This window comes from Carcharodon carcharias, chromosome 4 (assembly GCF_017639515.1).
Source record: "Carcharodon carcharias isolate sCarCar2 chromosome 4, sCarCar2.pri, whole genome shotgun sequence".
NCBI lineage: Eukaryota > Metazoa > Chordata > Chondrichthyes > Lamniformes > Lamnidae > Carcharodon > Carcharodon carcharias.
In genome coordinates, this window is record NC_054470.1 from 96,575,063 (window position 1) to 96,595,452 (window position 20,390).

General features: G+C 39.2%; 1 protein-coding gene across 6 annotated transcripts in view; it reads right to left on the reverse strand.

Moving 5' to 3' along the window:
• Positions 1-20,390, reverse strand: part of LOC121276875 (lysine-specific demethylase 4C-like) — a 458,082-nt gene that overhangs the window by 387,564 nt on the left and 50,128 nt on the right. For all 6 annotated transcript variants that reach the window (XM_041185473.1, XM_041185475.1, XM_041185474.1 and 3 more), the window contains exon 5: positions 9,568-9,761. In XM_041185473.1, coding sequence (XP_041041407.1) covers positions 9,568-9,761 — 194 coding nt within the window. The remainder of the gene's footprint in view (positions 1-9,567; positions 9,762-20,390) is intronic.

Sequence of the window (20,390 nt, forward strand, 5' to 3'; positions counted from 1 at the left end):
CAAAATCTTAAATGTGTCCCTTAATCCTCGTACAAACAGCTAATGGGAAGAGATTTTCCTTGTCTACCTTATCTAAACCTGTCATAATCTTGTACTTCTCTATCAAATCCTCCCTCAATCCCCAAGGAGAGCAACCCCAGCCTTTCCAACTCAACATTATAAGTAACCCCCCCCCATCACCTCCCACCCCACCCCCCCCACCCTCCAGAACCATTCTAGTAAATCTCTTCTGCACCGTCTTAAGAACCTTCACATCTTTCCTAAAGTGTGGTGACCAGAACTGGTCTTTGCTGGGGTCAAACAGATCTTTATTTTGATTGAGCATAACTTCCCTGCTTTTGTACTCAATGCCTCTATTTATGAAGCCCAAGATCCCATATATTTTGCTAACCACGCTCTCTCAGTATGTCCTAGCACCTACAAAGATCAATTCAAGCATCCCAGATCCCCCTGTTCCTGCACGTTCTTTAGAATTGTGCCATTAAGTCTATATTGCCTCTCCCCATCCCTTCTGCCAAAATGCATTACCTCACACTTCTCTGTATTAAATTCCACCCACTCCTTCTCTGCCCATTCTGCTATCTTATCTATGTTCTGTTGCAGTCGATTCCTATCATCCTCAATGTTTGCCAGTCCAAGTTTGGTATCATCAGCAAACTTTGAAATTTTATTCCATATTCCAAGATCCAAGTCATTTATCCATAGCAAAATAAAAGGGTTCCTAGCACTGACCCTTATGGAACAACATTGTCTACCTTGCAGGCTGAAAAACAATCATCTAGCATGACTCACTGCTTTCTGTCCTTAAGCCAATATTTTAATCCAATTTCACACTGACCCTCCTATTCCATAAGCCTCAATTCTGTTAACCAGCCTTTTATGTGGTACCTTAGCAAACGCTTTCTTAAAATGCATGTCGATAACATCCACCACATTCCCTTCATCAATCTTAGCCATTATTTAATTAAAATATTCAATTAGATTAGTCAAGCTTGATCTGCCTTTTACAAATCCATAATGACTCAATTAACTCAAACCTCTCCAAATGTTTATTGATACTTTCCCTGATTTAAGGATTCCGAAACCTTGCCTAGACTAACTGGCCTTTGTTGCTACTACTGTCCTTGCACCCCTTCTTGAATAAGGGTATCACGTTTGCCACTCTCCAATACTCTGGCACCTTCCCCATATCTAGGGAAGCTTGAAAAATTAAGGCAAGCCCTTCCACTATCTCCACCCTATTTCCTTTTGCAACATGGGATGCAAGCTATGACTTATCTACCCTAAGCATAGTCAGTACTTTTGCCTTTTCAATTTTCATACCATCAATTGCCTCCATTATCTCTGCTTCTACCAAGATTTTGTCAGATTCCTCTGCCTTAATAAACTCCAATGAAAGAATTGCCTAAATATTCTAGCCTTGCCCTCCACTTGCAAGCATATATCACTCTCTTATCCCTAATATGACCCACTCAACCTCTTACTACCCACTTACTGTTTACATGCTTGTTTTTCTCTTATTTTTACTTACACCGATCTGGTGTATATTTTCAATATTGGTCTGTTTTTGTTTCAGATTTTCAACATTTATATTTTTCCCTTTTTTATTTCATGCATATTTTCAGCATTTGTCTCAGTAGTAGCACTCTTGCCTCAAAATCAAGAGATCCTGGGTTCAAGTCTCACGCAGAAGCAAATAACCTAGGTTGACACTTCAGTGCCACTGAGGGAGCACTGCATTATCAGAGCTGCTGTATTTCACATGAGACCTTAAACCAAAGTCCCAATTCTCTGCTCAACTGGCTATAAAAGATCCCATGCCATCGTCAAAGAACAGTAGGGAAGTTCTCACCACAGCTTGGCCAGCATTTCTCTCTCAACCAAGACCAATGGAACAAGTTAGCTAGTCACTTACTGATAATTATGGGACCTGGTTCTATGCAAATTGAATGCACTTGATGATTGTGATTATGCATTTAATCACAACAGTGATTAAACTTTAGAAGTACTTCGTATTGGAAAGTAATTTGAGCATGAAGGCACTCTGTAGTTGCAAGCTTCTGCATGACACTTGGAAGTTGATGATCGTAAAGGGCTATACATGTTCATCAGCGGACTTACAGAACCAATAAAAGATTCTGATTTTGATACTTTCACAGATGTTTTTCTCTTATTTTTACTTACTATCATTAGTTATGTACAAGTAATAGATTAAGAATGTTCACTGATGATTACACAGTATTCAGTTCCCTTCAAAACTCCTCAGATAATGAAGCAGTCCATATATGCATATAGCAAGGTCTGGGCGACATTCAGTCTTGGGCTGAAATATGGCAAGTAAAATTCATACCACACAAGTGCCAGCTAATGACAATCTCCAACAAGGGAGGATCTAACCTCCTCCTTTTGACATTTAACAGCACAATCACTGAACCCCCTACTATCAACACCATGGGGGGTTACCATTAACTAGAAATTTAACACACCAGCCATATAAATACTGTGGCTACAAAAGCAGCTCAGAGACTAGGAATCCAAGCAAGTAGCTCACCTCCTGACTTCACAAAGCTTGTCCACCATCTACAAGGCACAAATCAGGAGTGCGATGGAATACTCCCCACTTGCCTGGATGACTGCCCTCTACAAGATGCATTGCAGCAACTCAAGAGATGCTTCAACAATACCTTCCAAACCCGTGACCTCCACCACTTAGAAGGACAAGGGCAGCTTGGGAGCGCCACAACCTGCAAGTTTCCCTCCAAGTCACACACCATCCTAACTTGGAATGTTCTTTCATTGTCACTGGACCAAAATTCTAGAACTCCCGCCCCAACAGCACAGTGGGTGTATCTACACCACATAGACTGCAGTGGTTCAAGAAGGTGCTCAATGCACTGCTTCAAGGGCAATTACGGATGGGCAATAAATGCTGGCCTTGCCAGTGACACCCATATTCCATGAACAAAATTTTTAAAACTTCTTACCCTTTCGTTCTTTATTTCAAGCTAGCTTGGGATAATCTATTGCTTGTCCACACCTCATAATCGCCATTTACATTTATGAAAATTTCAAAATCAGAATTTTCCATTAGGTTTTTAAGGATATCCTTAGGGCAGATCTTAAAGCAGAGCCACACAAATAATCTGAGATTCTGTGCGGCTACCAAAATGTGTAATTTGATCCATTTCAATCAAACCTTTACTTATATTAGCTGCTTATTAAACACCCAATTTCAGTCCCACATTTAAATAATTTGTGACACATCCCAACCCTGGGATTACATTATAATATGATATACATTATAACAGAGACATGCATATCATTTTAGGCTGAGTTTAAGCCAGTGCCTATTATATCACTCAACCCAAAGCACATCGATCCTGGACCATATTCTTCAGGCTATTGGAAGCAAGTTCTCTTTTCTCATTCTTGCCTCTATGTATTAAAAATGTGATGAATCTAAAATAGCTGAAATTATGACATGGATGAACACATTATTAATGAGAAAGGATGTGTTATGGACATACAGAATTAGAACAAAAATGTCCTTCTCCTCCTATCCGATATCCATAAACCACTTTCCCATCCTAGTCTTTAAAATCTGAATTATCAGCATAAATTATTGATGGGGACAGATCCAAAAAGAACAAGCAATACAAGAAGCCTTACCTACAGAATATCTTGCAGTCACAAAAAAAATGAGCAGAATGTTCTTACAGATCGATTCACATGCTTAACTAGTATATTGCTGGAAATAAATTTTTTATTGTATAAATAAGTGCATCACTATTGATTCAGACAGAGGAATGACCTAGCAAGTTTGAATTCAGAAGTCAGGCAGCAAGATTTAACATTAAAAAAAATCATGCTCACAGACTTTACTCAAATACTCTGGTTTGACCAGTTCAGATTGGCAAATGATTGTAACACTGGATCCAAGAGCTACAATAGAGTATTTATTTCAAAAACAGCACAGCATTTGAACTGCACTATTGAAGTATTCACTCTGTACCACTAGGTGACACTGAGAGAAATTCAACTGCACCAAAAACAGGCACAAAATCAGTCCAACAATCGCTTGCAGTGTCCAATGACATCAGCAGGACGCCTGTGGATTATGTGCCTCATTTCATCATGAACGATGAGCTGCCAGCATTACTTAGTCTGATTAAGGGAAGCAGAAATCAGGCAACAGTAACATAATTTAAAAGCAGCCTTGCACTTGAGAGTGCACTGCCCTGTCAAAGGTGCCTTCTTTCAGATGAGACAATAAATCAAGGCCTCATCTGCCCACTTAGGTTATCGCAAAGGATCATATGGCACTACTCAAAATGAGCAAGGTAATTCTTCCCAGTGTCCTGAACAACATTTATCCCTCAACCAACACCTAAAACAGATTGTTTGATCATTTACTTCATTGCTGTTAATGGGACTTTGATGTGCACAAATTGGCAGTTCATTTCTTACACTGCAACACTGACTGCACTTCAAAAAGCAGTTAATTAAATAAATGCAAGTCTTTCCTTTTTTTCTTTCACACTTTACTGAAACTCCTGCTACTACTTGCACACTGGAATGAGATGAGCATTAGGGATGGGCAATAAATGCTGGCCCAACCAGCGAAGCCCACATCCTGTGAATGAATTTTTAAAAAACGCACCTGCTATTTTCTTCACAATCACTCCCCTCACTTCTGTGACAACTTTCAAACACAAGTAGCACTAGCCGTGACACACATCTTCAGAATCCTCCAGCTGGCCACACAAAAACTCACTCACTTTCTTCTTTGAGAACAAGTTGGCACACAACGGGGTGCAGATGAAAGCTGTAGTACTCTTAGCCTTAAGCACCATTACTAAGAGTCCTGCAACCTTCAGTTGTATCAAATCAAATTATATACTTAAATGGTCAAGTTGAGGGATAGTTCCTTCAATAATTTCACATCTCATATGTTTAGTTGGGTGCTGTCTCAAAAGTGTTAAAGTTAAGTCAGATTAATATGTGGTTGTGTTTGGCACCATGTTCTGGATATAATCTCAAACAGAATTGAACAGATCACTTAAAAATAAGCTCCAGGTATTTGCCCACTTCAGGAAATACTGCCATAAACTGGTGTCACAATGATTACTTATACATTCTGATACTATGACAAGGAAATTTCTACAAGCTGCTTCAAATTGGGTGTAATATATAGCGCACACCTCTGGTGATTATTATAAACTTTTATTTGTAGTTCTCAAAGTAAAGAACATCAAGCTAGAAACACGTTTGTTGTGTCAAAATTGTGGAGTAATCAATTATCTTCCACAAATGCTCTCAGGCAATGGGAGTTGATGTTTCAAGTGCACAGGGTATTATGGATTTTGCATTCGCATGCTCACATCTGCATACACACAAATATATACAAAAATTGGCATACAGGTACAGCAAGCAATTTGGAGAGCAAAGCAAATTGCATGGTGTTTTGCTAAGATCACACCTGGAATACTGTTTGTAATTTTGGACTCCATATTTAAGGAAGGATATATTTGCACTGGAGGCAGTAGGGCAAAGATTCACTAGATTGGTCCCTGGGATGAGAGGATTATCCTATGATGAGTGCTGAGTCAATTAGGTCTAGATTCTCTGATTATTTTGCTATATACTCTTCAGCTTTCACCAAGAGCACAACACCACTTCTAAAATGGTACAACTGTGTTGTTGGAACCCCCTCCATCACCATTAGTTGCATTTCACCAATAGCAAAATAATCAAAGGGAAAACCACAAGACAAACTTAACTCATTAGTCAGAATAACATACACAAACTTATCTTAAGTTATGGTCTACAGCCTAGGGTTCTAAAAGAGACAGCTGCAGAGGTACAAATTTATGCTGGATTCTTAAACAATCCCAGCAGATTGGAAGCTATTAAATGTAACACCATTATTCAAGAATGAAGGGAAGAGAGAAAACAGGGAGCTACAGGGCAGTTAGCCTGACATCAGTCATCAGAAAAACACTGGAATCTATTATTTAGGGAGTCTTAACAATGCACTTAAAAAAAACTTGGTATGATTAGAGCAAGTCAACATGATTTTACAAAAGGGAAATCCTGTTGACAAATTTAATGAGTTTTTTGAGGATGTAACTAGTAGGATCGATAAAGGGGATCCAGTAGATGTAGTATACTAAGGCATTTGATAAGGTGCCACACAAAAGGTTGATTGGCAAGATGAGGGCTCATGCAGCAGTTGAAGGTGATAAATTAGTATGGATATTGGATTAGTTAATGGACAGGAAGCAGAGAGTAGGGATAAATGGGACATTTTAAAGTTGGTAGGCTGTGACCAGTGGAATGTCGCAAGGATCAACACTGGGACCTCAGCTATTCAGAATCTATGTTAATGACTTAGACAAAGGGACCCAGAGTAATGTAGCTAAATTTGTTGACAATATAAAGTGAGGTGGGAATGCAAGCTGTGAGGAGGACACAAGCTTTTTCTCTTTGCAGTCTCTTAGGTAGGCAACAAGGTGACAGATGGAGTATAATGTGGAAAAGTGAGAGATTATTCATTTTGGTCGTAAGAATAGAAAAGCAGAATTTTTTTTTAAGCATGAAACTCATAAATTTGATGTTCAGAGAGGCTTGGGTGTACTGGTACAAGGAACAAAAAAATGTTGGCATGCAGATACAGCAAGCAATTAGGAAAGCAAATTGTTCAGTGCTTTGTATGGAGAATTGTGTATGCAATTTTAGTCTCCAAATTTAAGGAAGGATATACTTACATAGGAGACAGTACAGCAAAGGCTCACTAGATTAGTCCCTGGGATGACAGGGTTGTCCTATGATGAGAGTTGAATAAATTGGATCTATATTCTTTAGAATTTAGAAGGATGAGAGATAATCTCATTTGAGGGAAGTGAGAGTGGATATTGTGAGGCACTGGCCATAATTTTTTAGTCTTCCTTAGACTCAATGGTGATGCCAAAGGACTGGAGAATTGCAAACATTTACACACTTTTTTGAACAAGAGTGTAAAGATGAGCCTAGTAACTACAGGCCAGTCAGCTTAACTTTGGTGGTGGAGAAGTTTATAGTAATAATAATTCAGGTCAAAATTAATAGACACATGGATAAAAGTGGGTTAATTAAGGAGAGGTAGCATGGATTTCTTAAGGGAAAATCACGTTTAATTACCTTGCTGGAATTTTTTTAAAGGGGTTAAAGGGAAGGCTGATGAGGGCAATGCTGTTGATGCAGTGTACAGGGACTTCCAAAAGGCATTTGATACAGCGTCGCACAACAGACTTGTGAGCAAAGTTATAACTCATGGAATAAAAGGGACAATAGCAACATGGATACAAAATTGACCAAGTCACAGGAAATTGAGTAGTAGTTAATAGATGCTTTTCGGGCTGGAGAAAAGTTTGTAGTGGAGTTCCTGGGTTCAGTTTTGGGATCCTTGTTTTTCCTGATATATATTCATGACCTAGATCTTGGTGTACAGGGCACAATTTCAGAATTTGCAGATGATATGAAACTTGGAAGCATTGTGAACTGTGAGGAGGATAGTGTAGAACTTCAAAATGACAGACAACTTGGTGGAATTGGTGGACAGGTGCAGATGAAATTCTATATGGAGAAATACTAAGTGATTAATTTTGGTAAGAACATGGAGAGACAACATAAAATAAAGGGTACAATTCTAAAGGGGTGCAGATGCAGAGGGACCTATGTGTATAAGTGCATAAGTTATTGGGGCAGGACAGGTTGTGAGGGCAGTTAATAAAGCATACAGTATACCAGGATTTATTAATAGGGGCATAGAGTACAAGAGCAAGGAGGTTATATTGAACTTGTATAAGACACTAGCTCAGCCTCAGCTGGAGTACTATGTCCAGTTCTAGGCACTGCACTTTAGGAAGGGTGTGAAGGCATTGGAGAGTGCAGAAAGATTCACGAGGAAGTTCCAGGGATGAGGAACTTCAGTTCTGAAGATAGATTGGAGAAGGTAGGACTGTTTTCCTTGGAGAAAAGAAGGCTGAGAGGAGATTTGATAGAGGTATTCAAAACCATGAGGGGTCTGGACAGAGTCGATAGGGAGGAACTATTCTCACTCATGAAAGGATTGAGAACATGAGGATAAACATTTAAAGTAATTGGCAAAAGATGCAAAAGCAATACGAGAAAAGCTTTTTCACACAGCAAGTGGTTAAAGTCTGGAATGCAGTGACCGAGAGTGTGGTGGAGACATGTTCAATCGAAGTATTCAACAGGGAATTAGGCTGTTATCTAGAAAGGAAGAATGTGCAGGCGAGAGGGAGAAGGCAGGAGAATGGCACCAAGTGAATTTCTGCACCAGGGAGTTGTTGCAGACATAATTGGCTGAATGGCCTCCTTCTGCACTGTAAAAATTCTGAGAGTCTGTAGACATTCAAGATTATGAAAAGGCTTGACAAGGAAGATACTGAGACATCATTTCCTCTGGCTGGGAATCTGGAACAAGGGGGGGCAGAGTTTCTAGGTAAGGAGGCAATCATTTAGCACTGAGGTGAGGAGAAATTTCTTGACTCTTTAGAATTCTCTACCCCGGACGGTTGTGGATGGGCCATCATTGAATATATTTAAGGCTGAGATTGGCAGATTTTTGCTTTCAGGGAATCGAGGAATATGGAGAGTGAGCTGGAAAGTGGAGTTGAAGCCCAAGGTCAGTCATGATCATATTGATGAGCAGAGCATGCTCAACAGAACATAGGTCTTCTACTCCTATTTCTTATGTTCTCATTACCAACCAAGCAGGACATCTCAGAATTGAAGCAATTCTGGCCCAGATCTTTTCTGCCTCTGAATCATTGGAGACCAGATGTACAACCCAAGAGGTACATTGGAACCCTACAGAAGTCCCAGCACGCTGACCTCTGTTAGAATTGCCCAAGAAGTTTGAGCTTCCAACAGGCCTCCGTGAATGCTTCCGACTTTGAGTTAGAATCAGAGACTTCGAACAGTTCCACGGGACTTCCCTGAATAGTTAACCATGAAACGTTAGACAGGAAAATCCGAGTCTAAACCTTGGGTAACTACAGAATCCACCCCCACCCCGCCCCCCTTGCCTCACCCACCCGACCGATTCATCCAATCACCCATTCATTAACATTCACACTGGACCTTTAAACTTAACGGCAGCCAGTATTGTAAAAATGCATGTGTCTTGCTCCCCCACCCCCGGCACTACTGTGCTGCGATGGAGGTCACCAAAGGACGTGTCACCCCACATTACTGGAGAAGCCAGGCTCAGAAGACCCAGCAGGAAATACAAATCAGCATCAAGGTATGGAAAAATTCGAGCGAATCAGCAATCCAAAGATGACTGATGCTCTGCGGAAGACCCAAGCCATTGTTTCTCCTTAACCTCATGACAAACTGCCTAAGTACAAAGTGCAAGCTGTGGGTCATTCAATACAGGAGTTTGTTTCTAAACAGTATATTTTTAAGGAGTGGGGGAAGCAAAATAATTTACTCTTTACCAGTCCTTAAATATATGCAACAAGAAATAAAACTTAAATGCAACATAGTCATTACACCTACCAAGATTTTGGCTCTCCAAAATGTAGATAGTTAATGCTGTACAGATCCATATCTTCAGTATGCCAAGCAAAAGTTGTTTTCCACATGCCAAAGTATAAATACGGTGTGTTCACACCTTCGATAGCAATGCCACTTTCTTCTGCTACCACATCCAAAATTGTATTCAAACGGCTGATATTCCATTCATCAATATCCTAGAAAATAATTACATTTGAAATTAATCACATGGATAGTGCAACTATTTAGTGCACTTAGGTGTCAAGGAAATAGAAGGTACTGTGAAAATCTAATTAGCTTTAAAAAACACTTTATTTATACTGGTTTGATTCTAGTAATGATTTTATCGCTAAAACCCAGTCTGAATAGTTTGCCAAGGATAAATATATTAGCCATTTTAAAAAAATGTCAGCACCTTGTTATGTTGCAGGTTGGAAACCTGTGGTTACATAACTAGCATGTGTTACTTGCACAACTACAGCCAGTACCAAGTCAAGCCAAAGCAGTAGAGGGGGCTTGAAACATCACTTCTTACATATTATGCCCAAGTCACTGTCAGTGGTTAACTGCACAGACAACAACAATTCAGTGTAAAAGCACCTCAACAGGAAATAAAACCTTGGGAAGCTGCCTTTACTGGCCATGTTAAGGGGCATAATCCAGTTTTCAGCTGTCGAGAGAGAAAGAGATTAGCGTGAAAGTAAAGAGGCATATTATAAAGCAAAAAGATACAACAACATTAAGTAATGAGGGGCATAGAATACTGTAGATCTGAGCTCAAAAGTTGAAAAGGAAATATGCAACTCTCTGCCACAAATCTGGAGATTGCACTAACTGCTAATTCTAAACGTATTGGCAATGACCTTTGTATTTGGCTATGCCATACAGGTATTATCATGGCACCTGGATGCAGAAGCTTATAGGTTACAAAACAAAATGGAAAACAGATCCAGCAGCAGCTATAGTGGCTCTTATTCAATAAGGTTTAAATCACCGCACAGTCAATTCTCTTCTGCTTTGTGTAGAGGTTATGATAAAATGGCTTTTCTTTCTACAGAGATTAACCCAAAACAAATTTTCAGCTTTCCAGCAACAATGGCAAAACTAAAAATGTTAGATGCATTTCCTGCCAAAGTATGGTTCAACCATGTGGAGAATGCTCTAGGTTTGCTTAAAGATGGAAAAAAATATGGAAATTAGTTGATATTTAGATGCATTCCCCCATTTACATGCTGCAACATCTCAAGCCATCACCCCCTCTCTCAGGATTCAGAGGAATTTACTCAGCTGGAACCAGAGTCAGGTCTCTATTGGATTTGCATTTCCAATTTACATTGAATATTGAGTACAGGTAGCTCAATTGGCAAAATTTAATTCTGACAAGAGATCCAAAATCAGTTAAATCTCAGTAAACAAATGATTCATTTTAACAAAATCTACTCTTTACCTACAATAAAATGGATAGGATATAACTGCAATTCTGCCATGGCATTTTAATTCATTGATAGGCAATGCTTTTAGATAGTGGTCAAAAAACTGCAACAATACTATTAAAAATCCCAAGTAATTGACAGGGCTTTGATGCAGAAAAAGCTGAAAATAGTTAAACATAAAATATCAATAGAGTGCACTCAGGATAAATTTCAATTTAAAAACTTCACTTGGCATGATTTGCACTGGAGTGCTGCTTTGGGCTGCATTACAGCGCTTAAGTTGGAGTTTGGTGAGAGAGGGACTTTTAAGGGTTAATTTCTATCTAACATCTAGTCTTTCTTTGATTGAGCAATTAACTAAAAGTTGCTCTTTGTGTTCAGAGAAGGTGAGTTTTAGTCCAGCTTTAAAACAGAGGTTATATAGGCTCTGCTTGTAGCTGCAGCTCATTAATTAGATAACTGGTTTAAATAGGTTTCCAGAAGCTAGATTCAGAAAGCATAAAACAGGCCATCTTACAGTGCTGCTTTGGTCTACACTAGAGTTCTGAAGTTGGAGTTTGGTGAAGAGGAAAGGTGGTGTTCCTTTCATTGTCTATCTTTCCTCAGAAAGAAGAGCAGCATCCTTGCTAGGTAGGATCTGGTGAGTGTTCCTTCTGTCCTTAATATTCTTTAAACTAGAAGTAAAATAAAAGGAAGTAGTTTTTGGGTAAATCACTGCAGACGAAGTGGAATACTCCTGTGCAATGTGGGAAGTCAGGGACATTTCCAATGTCCAAGGTGACCAAATGTGCAGGAAGTATTTCCAGTTGGAGCTACTTGAAATCCATGTTTTGGAGCTGGAGCTATGGCTGGAGTCACTGTAGAGCATCCGCAAGGATGAGATCATCACACCACAGGTAAAGAGTGCACAGGCAGAAAGGGAATGGGTGACCATCAGATGGAATAAAAAGCACTAGACAGGTTCTGCAGGAGTCACCTGGATCCATCTTCCTCTCTAACAGATTTTCCATTTGGATACTGCTGGGAGAAATGGTTTCTCAGGGGAATGCAGCAAGTGCCAAGCCCATGGCACCACGAGTGGCTCAGCTGCATGGGTGGGGGGAGTGGGACACATTTTGGATTGACATATCAGGGGAACACAGATATTTCTGTGGCGGCAGGTGTGACACCAGGATCCTATGTTGCCTCCCTGCAGGATGTTCTAAAGGGGGAGGGTGAACAGCCAGAGCCTGTGACAGCTCTTTGAAAGAGCTATGCAATTAGGCCCATACTCCTGCTCCCATAGCTCCACAAATTGTTCCCTTTCAAGTATTTATTCGATTCCCTTTTGAAAATTACTATTGAATCCGCTTTCGTCACTGAGGCAATGCACTGCAGACAGAACAATTTGCTGCATTAAAAAAATCTAATCTATCCTCTGGTTCTTTTGCTATAAAATCTTTGTCATCGCCAAGTCCATCTCACTGTGCATTATAACAGATATGCCTTTTCAGAAATGCAACACACTTCACAGTAATGTGTGTGAAACCTGAAATTCAAACTGTGCTTGCAGCATACAGATGCTACTAACTCATTAGTACAATATCAAAAGATTAGCCCATTTGATTATTTTATGATATAACTTCATGTCTAACAGACACTCGATTCAACTTGTTTTCTCTTTTCATGTCAAGTCTGTTTTGCTCCTCTCCAAATAGCTATTCATTTTTGTTCACTGTACATTATACAAATATTTTTTTTTCCCAAATGTAGCAACATTTTTTTCCTGAATCACATTTCAACAAAAGGAACTTCCTTCATACAGTTGACTTGACAATTCCTCATCCGCTTCACTACATACCCCAAAAATACGACATGAAGTCATTGCCAAAGAAAAAGCACCCATAAACTTCTCCACCTTCCCTCCACAACTGACATGGTGCAACCACTGGGATCATGAACATTGAATCCAGGTACATGCTCTCCCAAACTTCATGATCTCAACCCAGCCATGGTTCCATGTTCAAAGATTTCCTGATGCTGAACAACCTATCTAATGCTTGTACTTTTTGAGAATCGTGAAGTAACTGTCACGGCATCTCTAACGTGTGCACTAAGCAATGCATTATTTCTTCTCAAAATGCAAACACAGTCACTGGTCAGGACAGTCACAACCTTTGTAACCTATGCTTCAATGTTTAAATATATGCATTGTTTAAAATGTTTTAAATGAACATTATTTAAAAATTGAATAAAGTTGGCTTATTATAAAGGAGAAGATTACAAAAACATTTAAAGGAAGCAGTATTCACTGTTATAAGCTAAGAGCCAGTTGAGAACTTAGCTCATCCTTGGTGGCTAGACACATAATCAGTTTTTAATTTGTGCACAGGATGTGGGTGACCCTGATAAGGCAGTGTTTATGTCAGAGGGCTTCAAAAGTCAACTATAGTGTAGGACATAAGTGAGACCTTTGCCAAAGGACCTGACAAAATTGAGTATTTTAACAAAATGGCAACCTTTCATGGTAACTTCCCTGCTACAAACCAATTACTAAATTTATTGAATTTAATTTCACAATCTACTACTGGGTGATTTGAATCCTGGGTTGCTGGTCCAGCATCATAACCATTAGGTTACCATACAAACTATGTTCCCTGGATCAAGGTCACTTTAGGGCAGTAAGCATAACTGTGGTTCATCAAGAGGTGAATCTTTTCCAAAGAGATACTGTATTGTCATTAAGCTCGAGGCCATAAACTCCAGAAAAGTAAGGCCATCCACGTGTTAAACTGGAATATGAATAAGGCCAATTTCTTGTCCTGACAATGAATCAAATACATTTAAACATTTCAGAAGCTGACAGGTCTGTTTGCGCTTCTGGCATTGTCTCCTTTTATTTCAGAATCACAATATTTGCATAATTTCCTTTGCAGCTATACATTCATATTCGAATCACACTCCTTTAATGACAACATGGATCTACATAGATCTTTATCAATGAAAAGTGTCAGTATGTATTTCAGGCACACAAGGGAAACTAGGTGCCAAGGCAAAGGAGATATTCGGAGGGGTGACCAAGAACTTTAAGAAGGGTCTTAACAGGAGAGGGAACTGGACTTGTTTATGGAACGTACTGCAGAGCATGGAACCAAGACTAAGATTGTTCAAGGCTCGACCAACGATTCTGTGGCAAAAGGACTGATGGGAGGGTGGGGGGGGTATGCTGCTGGAGGTTGCGTCAGAGACCTGATTCACAGGAAGATGGATTGGCTTGTAGCTCTGTGGCAGCTTAGAGTCAGGCTAAGAAAAGACCGCAGAAGGATTTAAACAATCATGAGAATTTTAAAATTGAGGCATTGAGACCAGTTGCCAATGTAGCAAGCCAGAAGATTGTCAATTTAAGAATTAACTTTTCGACAAAGGCATGAATGAATTGTTTCAACAAGACTAAAAGATCAAAGTAAAAGCAGAGGTGGGTGATGTTAGAAGTGAAAGAGTAGGTGGTCTTTGTGATGGAAAGAAAATGGTCAGTAGCTCAGCTCAAGTTCAAACAAGGCTTTAGAAAGATCTAGTTCCATCTGAGGAGACAGCCAGGGAAGACAACTGAATCAGTTACAAAGGTAGATTGTTTATGGTACAGCCAACCATGATGACTTCAATCATTCCAACTTTTAGTTGGAACAAATGGCAGCACATCCAAGACTAATGTTGGACGAGCAGTCAGGGAGCAAAGACAGTGGAAGGTTAAGTAAGGTGATGGTGGAGTAAAGTTTGGCATTATAGCAAACATGAGCAAGCTGATCTCATGGTGCACAGATTGTCACCAAGGGACATCATGTTAATGAAGGAGGAGGAGCTTGAATGGATTCCTGGGATAATACAGGTGTAAAGAGGTAATTGAAGATGTTCTTGATGGGTGAAAGTGCTATCAGTCCATTCCCAATTTTTAAAAATATCAATCAATTCTTCATAAATTGTTAATAAACTGCTGAGCCATTTACATCAGTCCCCTTTGACGACAGTTTTATACTGTGCTTAGTGTCATGCTGGTACCACTGGTTCCCATTACATGGATCTTGTGTAGCTGCAGCAAATGAACCCAATTGTTAGAATTATATCTCTTTAAACTGGATTTTTCTTTTTAAAATATAGAAGGACATTGCAGTATTTGGGCATTAGAGGCTGCCTGAGAATTTTTTACTTTAAAAAGGGTCATAAGTTCACCTTGAAACTGTCAGCAAGCAGGCCTCTTCCAAGAAATCACCCAAGCTGTATAGTACTTGAAAGAGTTTTGTTTTGAACTGCAAAGAACTTTAATGAATGAAAAGCTGGAAGACAGACAAGTAATCACATGGCAAAGGAAAAATCCTTAAGTTTGACCTGTAGTTTTGCTTTCAGTCTTGTTGGAGAAAGGCTGAAAACAGAAGGCTACCCTGACTAGCTCAGTCGCTCTCCCTCTGCTTTATGAAACCATATGGTCTCAACCTGTAGCCAGATAATCCTCAACTGAATGTAGTTTGTCTGCATAATTTTGAACTTGCTAGCTGAGACAGAGTTGGTCCACGATACACTCCTCCATGCTGAAGAATCGTTGGTGAATTTCCCAACATCTACTCGGCCCAACGCCATGTCTTCATCCGAGAGAACTTAAGACCAACCTCCATGAATTTTTTTTTTTCTAAGTGTTTCTTTTCATCCGTATGACTGCAGAGGCTATCTGTGTCATTTGATTGTCTGTGTGCGCTGAGAAGTTTAAAAGGGTTAGTTAGTTACACTTCCAGATTACAATCATGTGTCAACTAGTTCTTGAAACTTGGTCAGGAGTTTTGTTTTATAATAAATTAATCATTGAATATTTTGAAAGGAGCCTGGTCAGAGTCTCTTTTCTTCTGGGTACCAGAAGTATGGATATACAATTGGTCATTTTGGTGAGAAAATTAAACATTTAAATTAATGATTATGGCCTAGTGAGGCTTGATAATTCATGCACTCCTCTCATCTCCATCATAACAAATAGATTTGACAAGACTAGCAGCAGGAAAGACAAGTCTAAAGAGTTCATTAACACCTCTTCTAGACACATCTTTTGCTCCTTTACTTCTACCATCACTACCTGTCTCTTTCTTGCACATCTCTTGTCATTTAATCTCTCTCATTTTCCACTCTTTTGTTATTTTCCTCCTCTGCCCCTTTTCCCTGCCCCTGTATTTGCTTTAAACCTATTAAAGTTCTATCTTTTTCCAGTTCTGATGATCAACCTGAAACATTAACACTGTTTCTCTCTCCATAGATGTTACCAGATCTGCAGAATATTTCTAATGTTTTGTTATTTCATTATGCTTTTCTCATCCCCCAGTGTGACCAGAAGTCCAACAAATGAGACAAAGTTCCAACAACAACATCCAGAGTGTCCTCAGAACAAAAAGTAAATAAATGGTTGCTGAGATGGAGAGGGACACTGGGGTTTGCCATATTCAAATCTCCTCTTTGGAAAAGAGGAGGAATATCAACATGGCAAATAAGGAGCAAAACAATCAGACTTCAGAAGGGACTATAACCAAGGAGAGTCATGCAACCAATCAGTTGGAGACAGTGTTTTTTCACACTCAGGATTACATAATAATTAAAACACAGAAATAGGCCATTCGGACCAACCAATCTGTTGGCATATATCCTTATGACCAGTGGTATGATCATGTGTTCCTGAATCCCTTTATCCTTTAATTTTCTCCTTCGAAACATATATATTTAACCAATTTGTGAATGTTGACATAATTAAGTTTAGCCGCATATTACACCTCCCCCAGAAAATAGCTTTGCCTGCTTCTGTCCTAAATCTCCAAAATTTAATATTGTATTTGTCATTGCCATGTATTTGTAATTGCAGGTTTGATGCAATCATTAAGAAAGATTGGGTTTTTCCCCCCAAAACTTCTAATCGTAAAAGGTTGCAATTTCTGCTTATATGTGAGTCTGGCACAAAGCCCACTTCAGAGAGGCTCATTACCTTTTAATGAGAAGATTCACCTCTCAACCTGATCACATTTGGTGATCTGCCTAGGGACTGGTTCATTCTCACTTTTAATTGTTTGTTATTGTGTAGTCTCAAATGGAAGTTGAGTTCCCAGATGGATCAACAAAAAAAAAACTTGAGGCTTGTCACTGTGTGATCAAGTGAGTGTTTGAAGAAAGTGAGCTTTCAAAAGCTTGTCCCATATAAAACATGGCATTTGAGTCTTGGGTTTCTACAATTCTGAAAAGCAAATGTCTTAAAGCTGGGGAAAAATATGAAAACTGCAAGTGTGAAAGTAAGATGGGCAATGTTGAAGTGCTGTGTTTAGGAAAGAGAATTTGATGTGGCAGTAGGGAAATTGTAGAGGGTGATGATTAATGATTGTCAATCAAAAACAAAAGTTAGAGAATTCTTTGCAATGTAAAAGAAACAACTCACATGAGACACAGATGCTTAAAAATAATTGTCATATTTGTAATAATTATTTTCTGTATAAAGAACTCAAGATGAGAAAAAAACAAAACAAAATTGCTGGAAATAAGTAAATCAGATAGCATCCATGGAGAGAAATAGCCCCTTCCGGTCATCACAACTTAAAACATTAACTCTGTATATCCCTACAGGTACTGCCTGACCTTTTGAGTATTTCTAGCATTTTCTGCTTTTATTAGATTTCCAGCATCTGCAGTATTTTGCTCTTGTCATAAGTTGTGAGCATTTTACTTTTTAAAAAGTAATTTTAAAGTGTTATACTCAATTCACCCTTGTTGTATTTGATGATTTATGAAGTTTTGGAAAAAACAAATTATGCACCACACCAACTTGGATTTTTGTTGCTTCCTGCTTTATAGTGATTCCTGTTTCATTACAATTTGCATAGTTGTCCCAAGCCATTGCAATTAAGCAGACCCTATTGTATGTCATCTTGTTATATACCCCTCAGTTGCAATTTTATTCCATCTGTAACCCACCCTTCGCTCACTTTTCTACCTAAATCTCCAACATCCTTGAAAGTGCTGTCATCTCCCAAATCAGTGCCTACATGTTTGAACTTCTCCAATCAGGCTTTCGTTCCCATCACAACATTGAACCAGCCCTAACTGAAATCAGAAATGGCATGTTGTGAAAGACTATTGTCTACTAGCCCTACTCATCTCTCTTGACTTGCCTGCAGCCTTTGACAGAGTTAGCCACATCATCCTCTTCCAATGTCTCTTTGTTTCTACATGGATGAGCGGGGCTATCCTTTCCTGGTTTGATTCTTACCTATCCAGTCATAGCCAGAGAATCTTCTGCAATAGCTTCTCTTCTCTTCACACTGCCACTTCTTGGTTTCCTTGACTTCCTTCTATTTCTAATCTACATTGTGTCCCGTGGTGACATCATCCAAAGAGACAACATGCAACTTCACTTCCCCACCTTTCTAGGCCCCTCCATTGCTTCTCAGTTTGTACACTATTTACCTGACACCCACTCCTGGCTGAGCTGAAATGTCCTCCAATTAAACAGTGGGCAGACCAAAGCAATTGCCTTCAGCCATGACACACCAAAACAATTTTAATCAAAACATATCCCAGTACAGGACTAATTCTGAATAGGACAGCTTTGAAGATCAGAAATTGTATATACTGTACACCATCAAGCAAAGTAGTTATTTCACAATTACGAATTAGAGAGTTTGCATAAACAACATAGGTTTATGCTCGATGGAATGAACAGTCTGTCTCTGTGCTGCAAATTTCTAGCATTCCACTAAGCTTTAGATTGTTCTATGCTCTGTTATGCTCAACAGTTTGAATAAAACAGAAAGCTGTTGAGCTTTGATCACCTGAGATCCAAGACAAGGCACACCAAGTCCTTATCAGAGAATTGCCCTACGATGATGATGCCATATGAGCATTCCATACCAAGGAACACCTTCAGCACCAAATGGGCAGATGCACCACTGCAAAGATTTTGGTTTGACCAGACTCAATGTAAAGACTTTGGTTTGACTATCAAAATTAGGAAGACAAAGTTCATAGGCTAGCAAGTTGCCATGCTATCAACTATCAGCATTGACAATGTGATGCTGGAGGTTGTTGATAGCTTCACATCGCTAGGTTCCACAATCACTAGCAATCTATTACTTGATCCTGAAATCAACACATGCATCAGAAAAGCTACAACTTTTTTGTCCAAGCTGAATAAGTGTGTGGGACAACTGAAAATACCAAACTGAGAGTCTACCAAGTGTGCGTCCTCAGTGCATTCCTCTACAGTGGTGAGATCTGGATAACTAATGCTCGACAGAAAAAAGGCTGAACAATTTCCACCTTTGCCGTCTCAGACATATCCTTTGCCTCTCTTGGCAGGACAAGGTCATATTATGACACAGCCGATGGTCAAGGCTGAGTAAAGGCCAATTTATTCAATTCCACAGGGAAACTTGAAACAACTGTCAAAACCCAATTTTTGCAATTTGTATGTTTCAAGATGCAGGCTTTGAATTCAGTAGTAATAAGACCACCGAGTCTAAAGAGATTTTTTATAAAACTAAACATTTATTAATACAAGAAAGATTGTAAACGTATACAAATGTTTACAAAATTACTATAAAAATAAAAATTCCCTAATTAATCTGACACTCAGAAACACCCCCATTAAGGCAAGAGTAAAACACCTCTGGCAAAGCACACCCTGGACAGTCGCATTCAAAATGAGTTTCTTTCAGCTCTGGGTCATTGTATACATACTTGAGGCTTACAGGCTGGAGACTTTAGATCCTAGAATCCCTCCTCCTTTTACCAACAGCCTTCTCTTCCTTTATACATATTTTCCTCTTTGGATGCAAATTCTCATTGTCACTGGGTTTTGTTAAACTTTAAATCTTCTAACAATAAAACTATTTCATAATAACCAATTTACTCGTAAGCTTTGAGAAAAATAAACACATTGTTTCTGAGCTTCACCTGGTTAGGTGTAATATTTTACTCGCTCTTTTGAATGGTCTATTTAAAAATACAAGTTGCCCGCTTTACATGTCACCTTTTATTTCCCTATGTTTATCTAATTACCATTTCAAACCTATTTCTCTTCTATACATAAAAGCCTCTAGACCAGCTGGCTTTAATCCAATTACGACACATACACAGACACAGACACCACTAAACTCTATTTTAAAATAATTTCCAATAACATTATAGACATTATGTATTCTCGACAGTCACAACTCAGAGGTCCTGGAGTGTGCTAATTCTATCAGCATACACATTGGTAAGCCAACAATGTCTACTCTGACTTGGTCACATTCATTAGGTATTTGGCCATCATCCATCCAAAGACTTTCTGCATTATGAAGCGGCCACCAGATCATGACCTCCTGGGCGTCCATACCTCCACTAGCAGGAATGAAGATT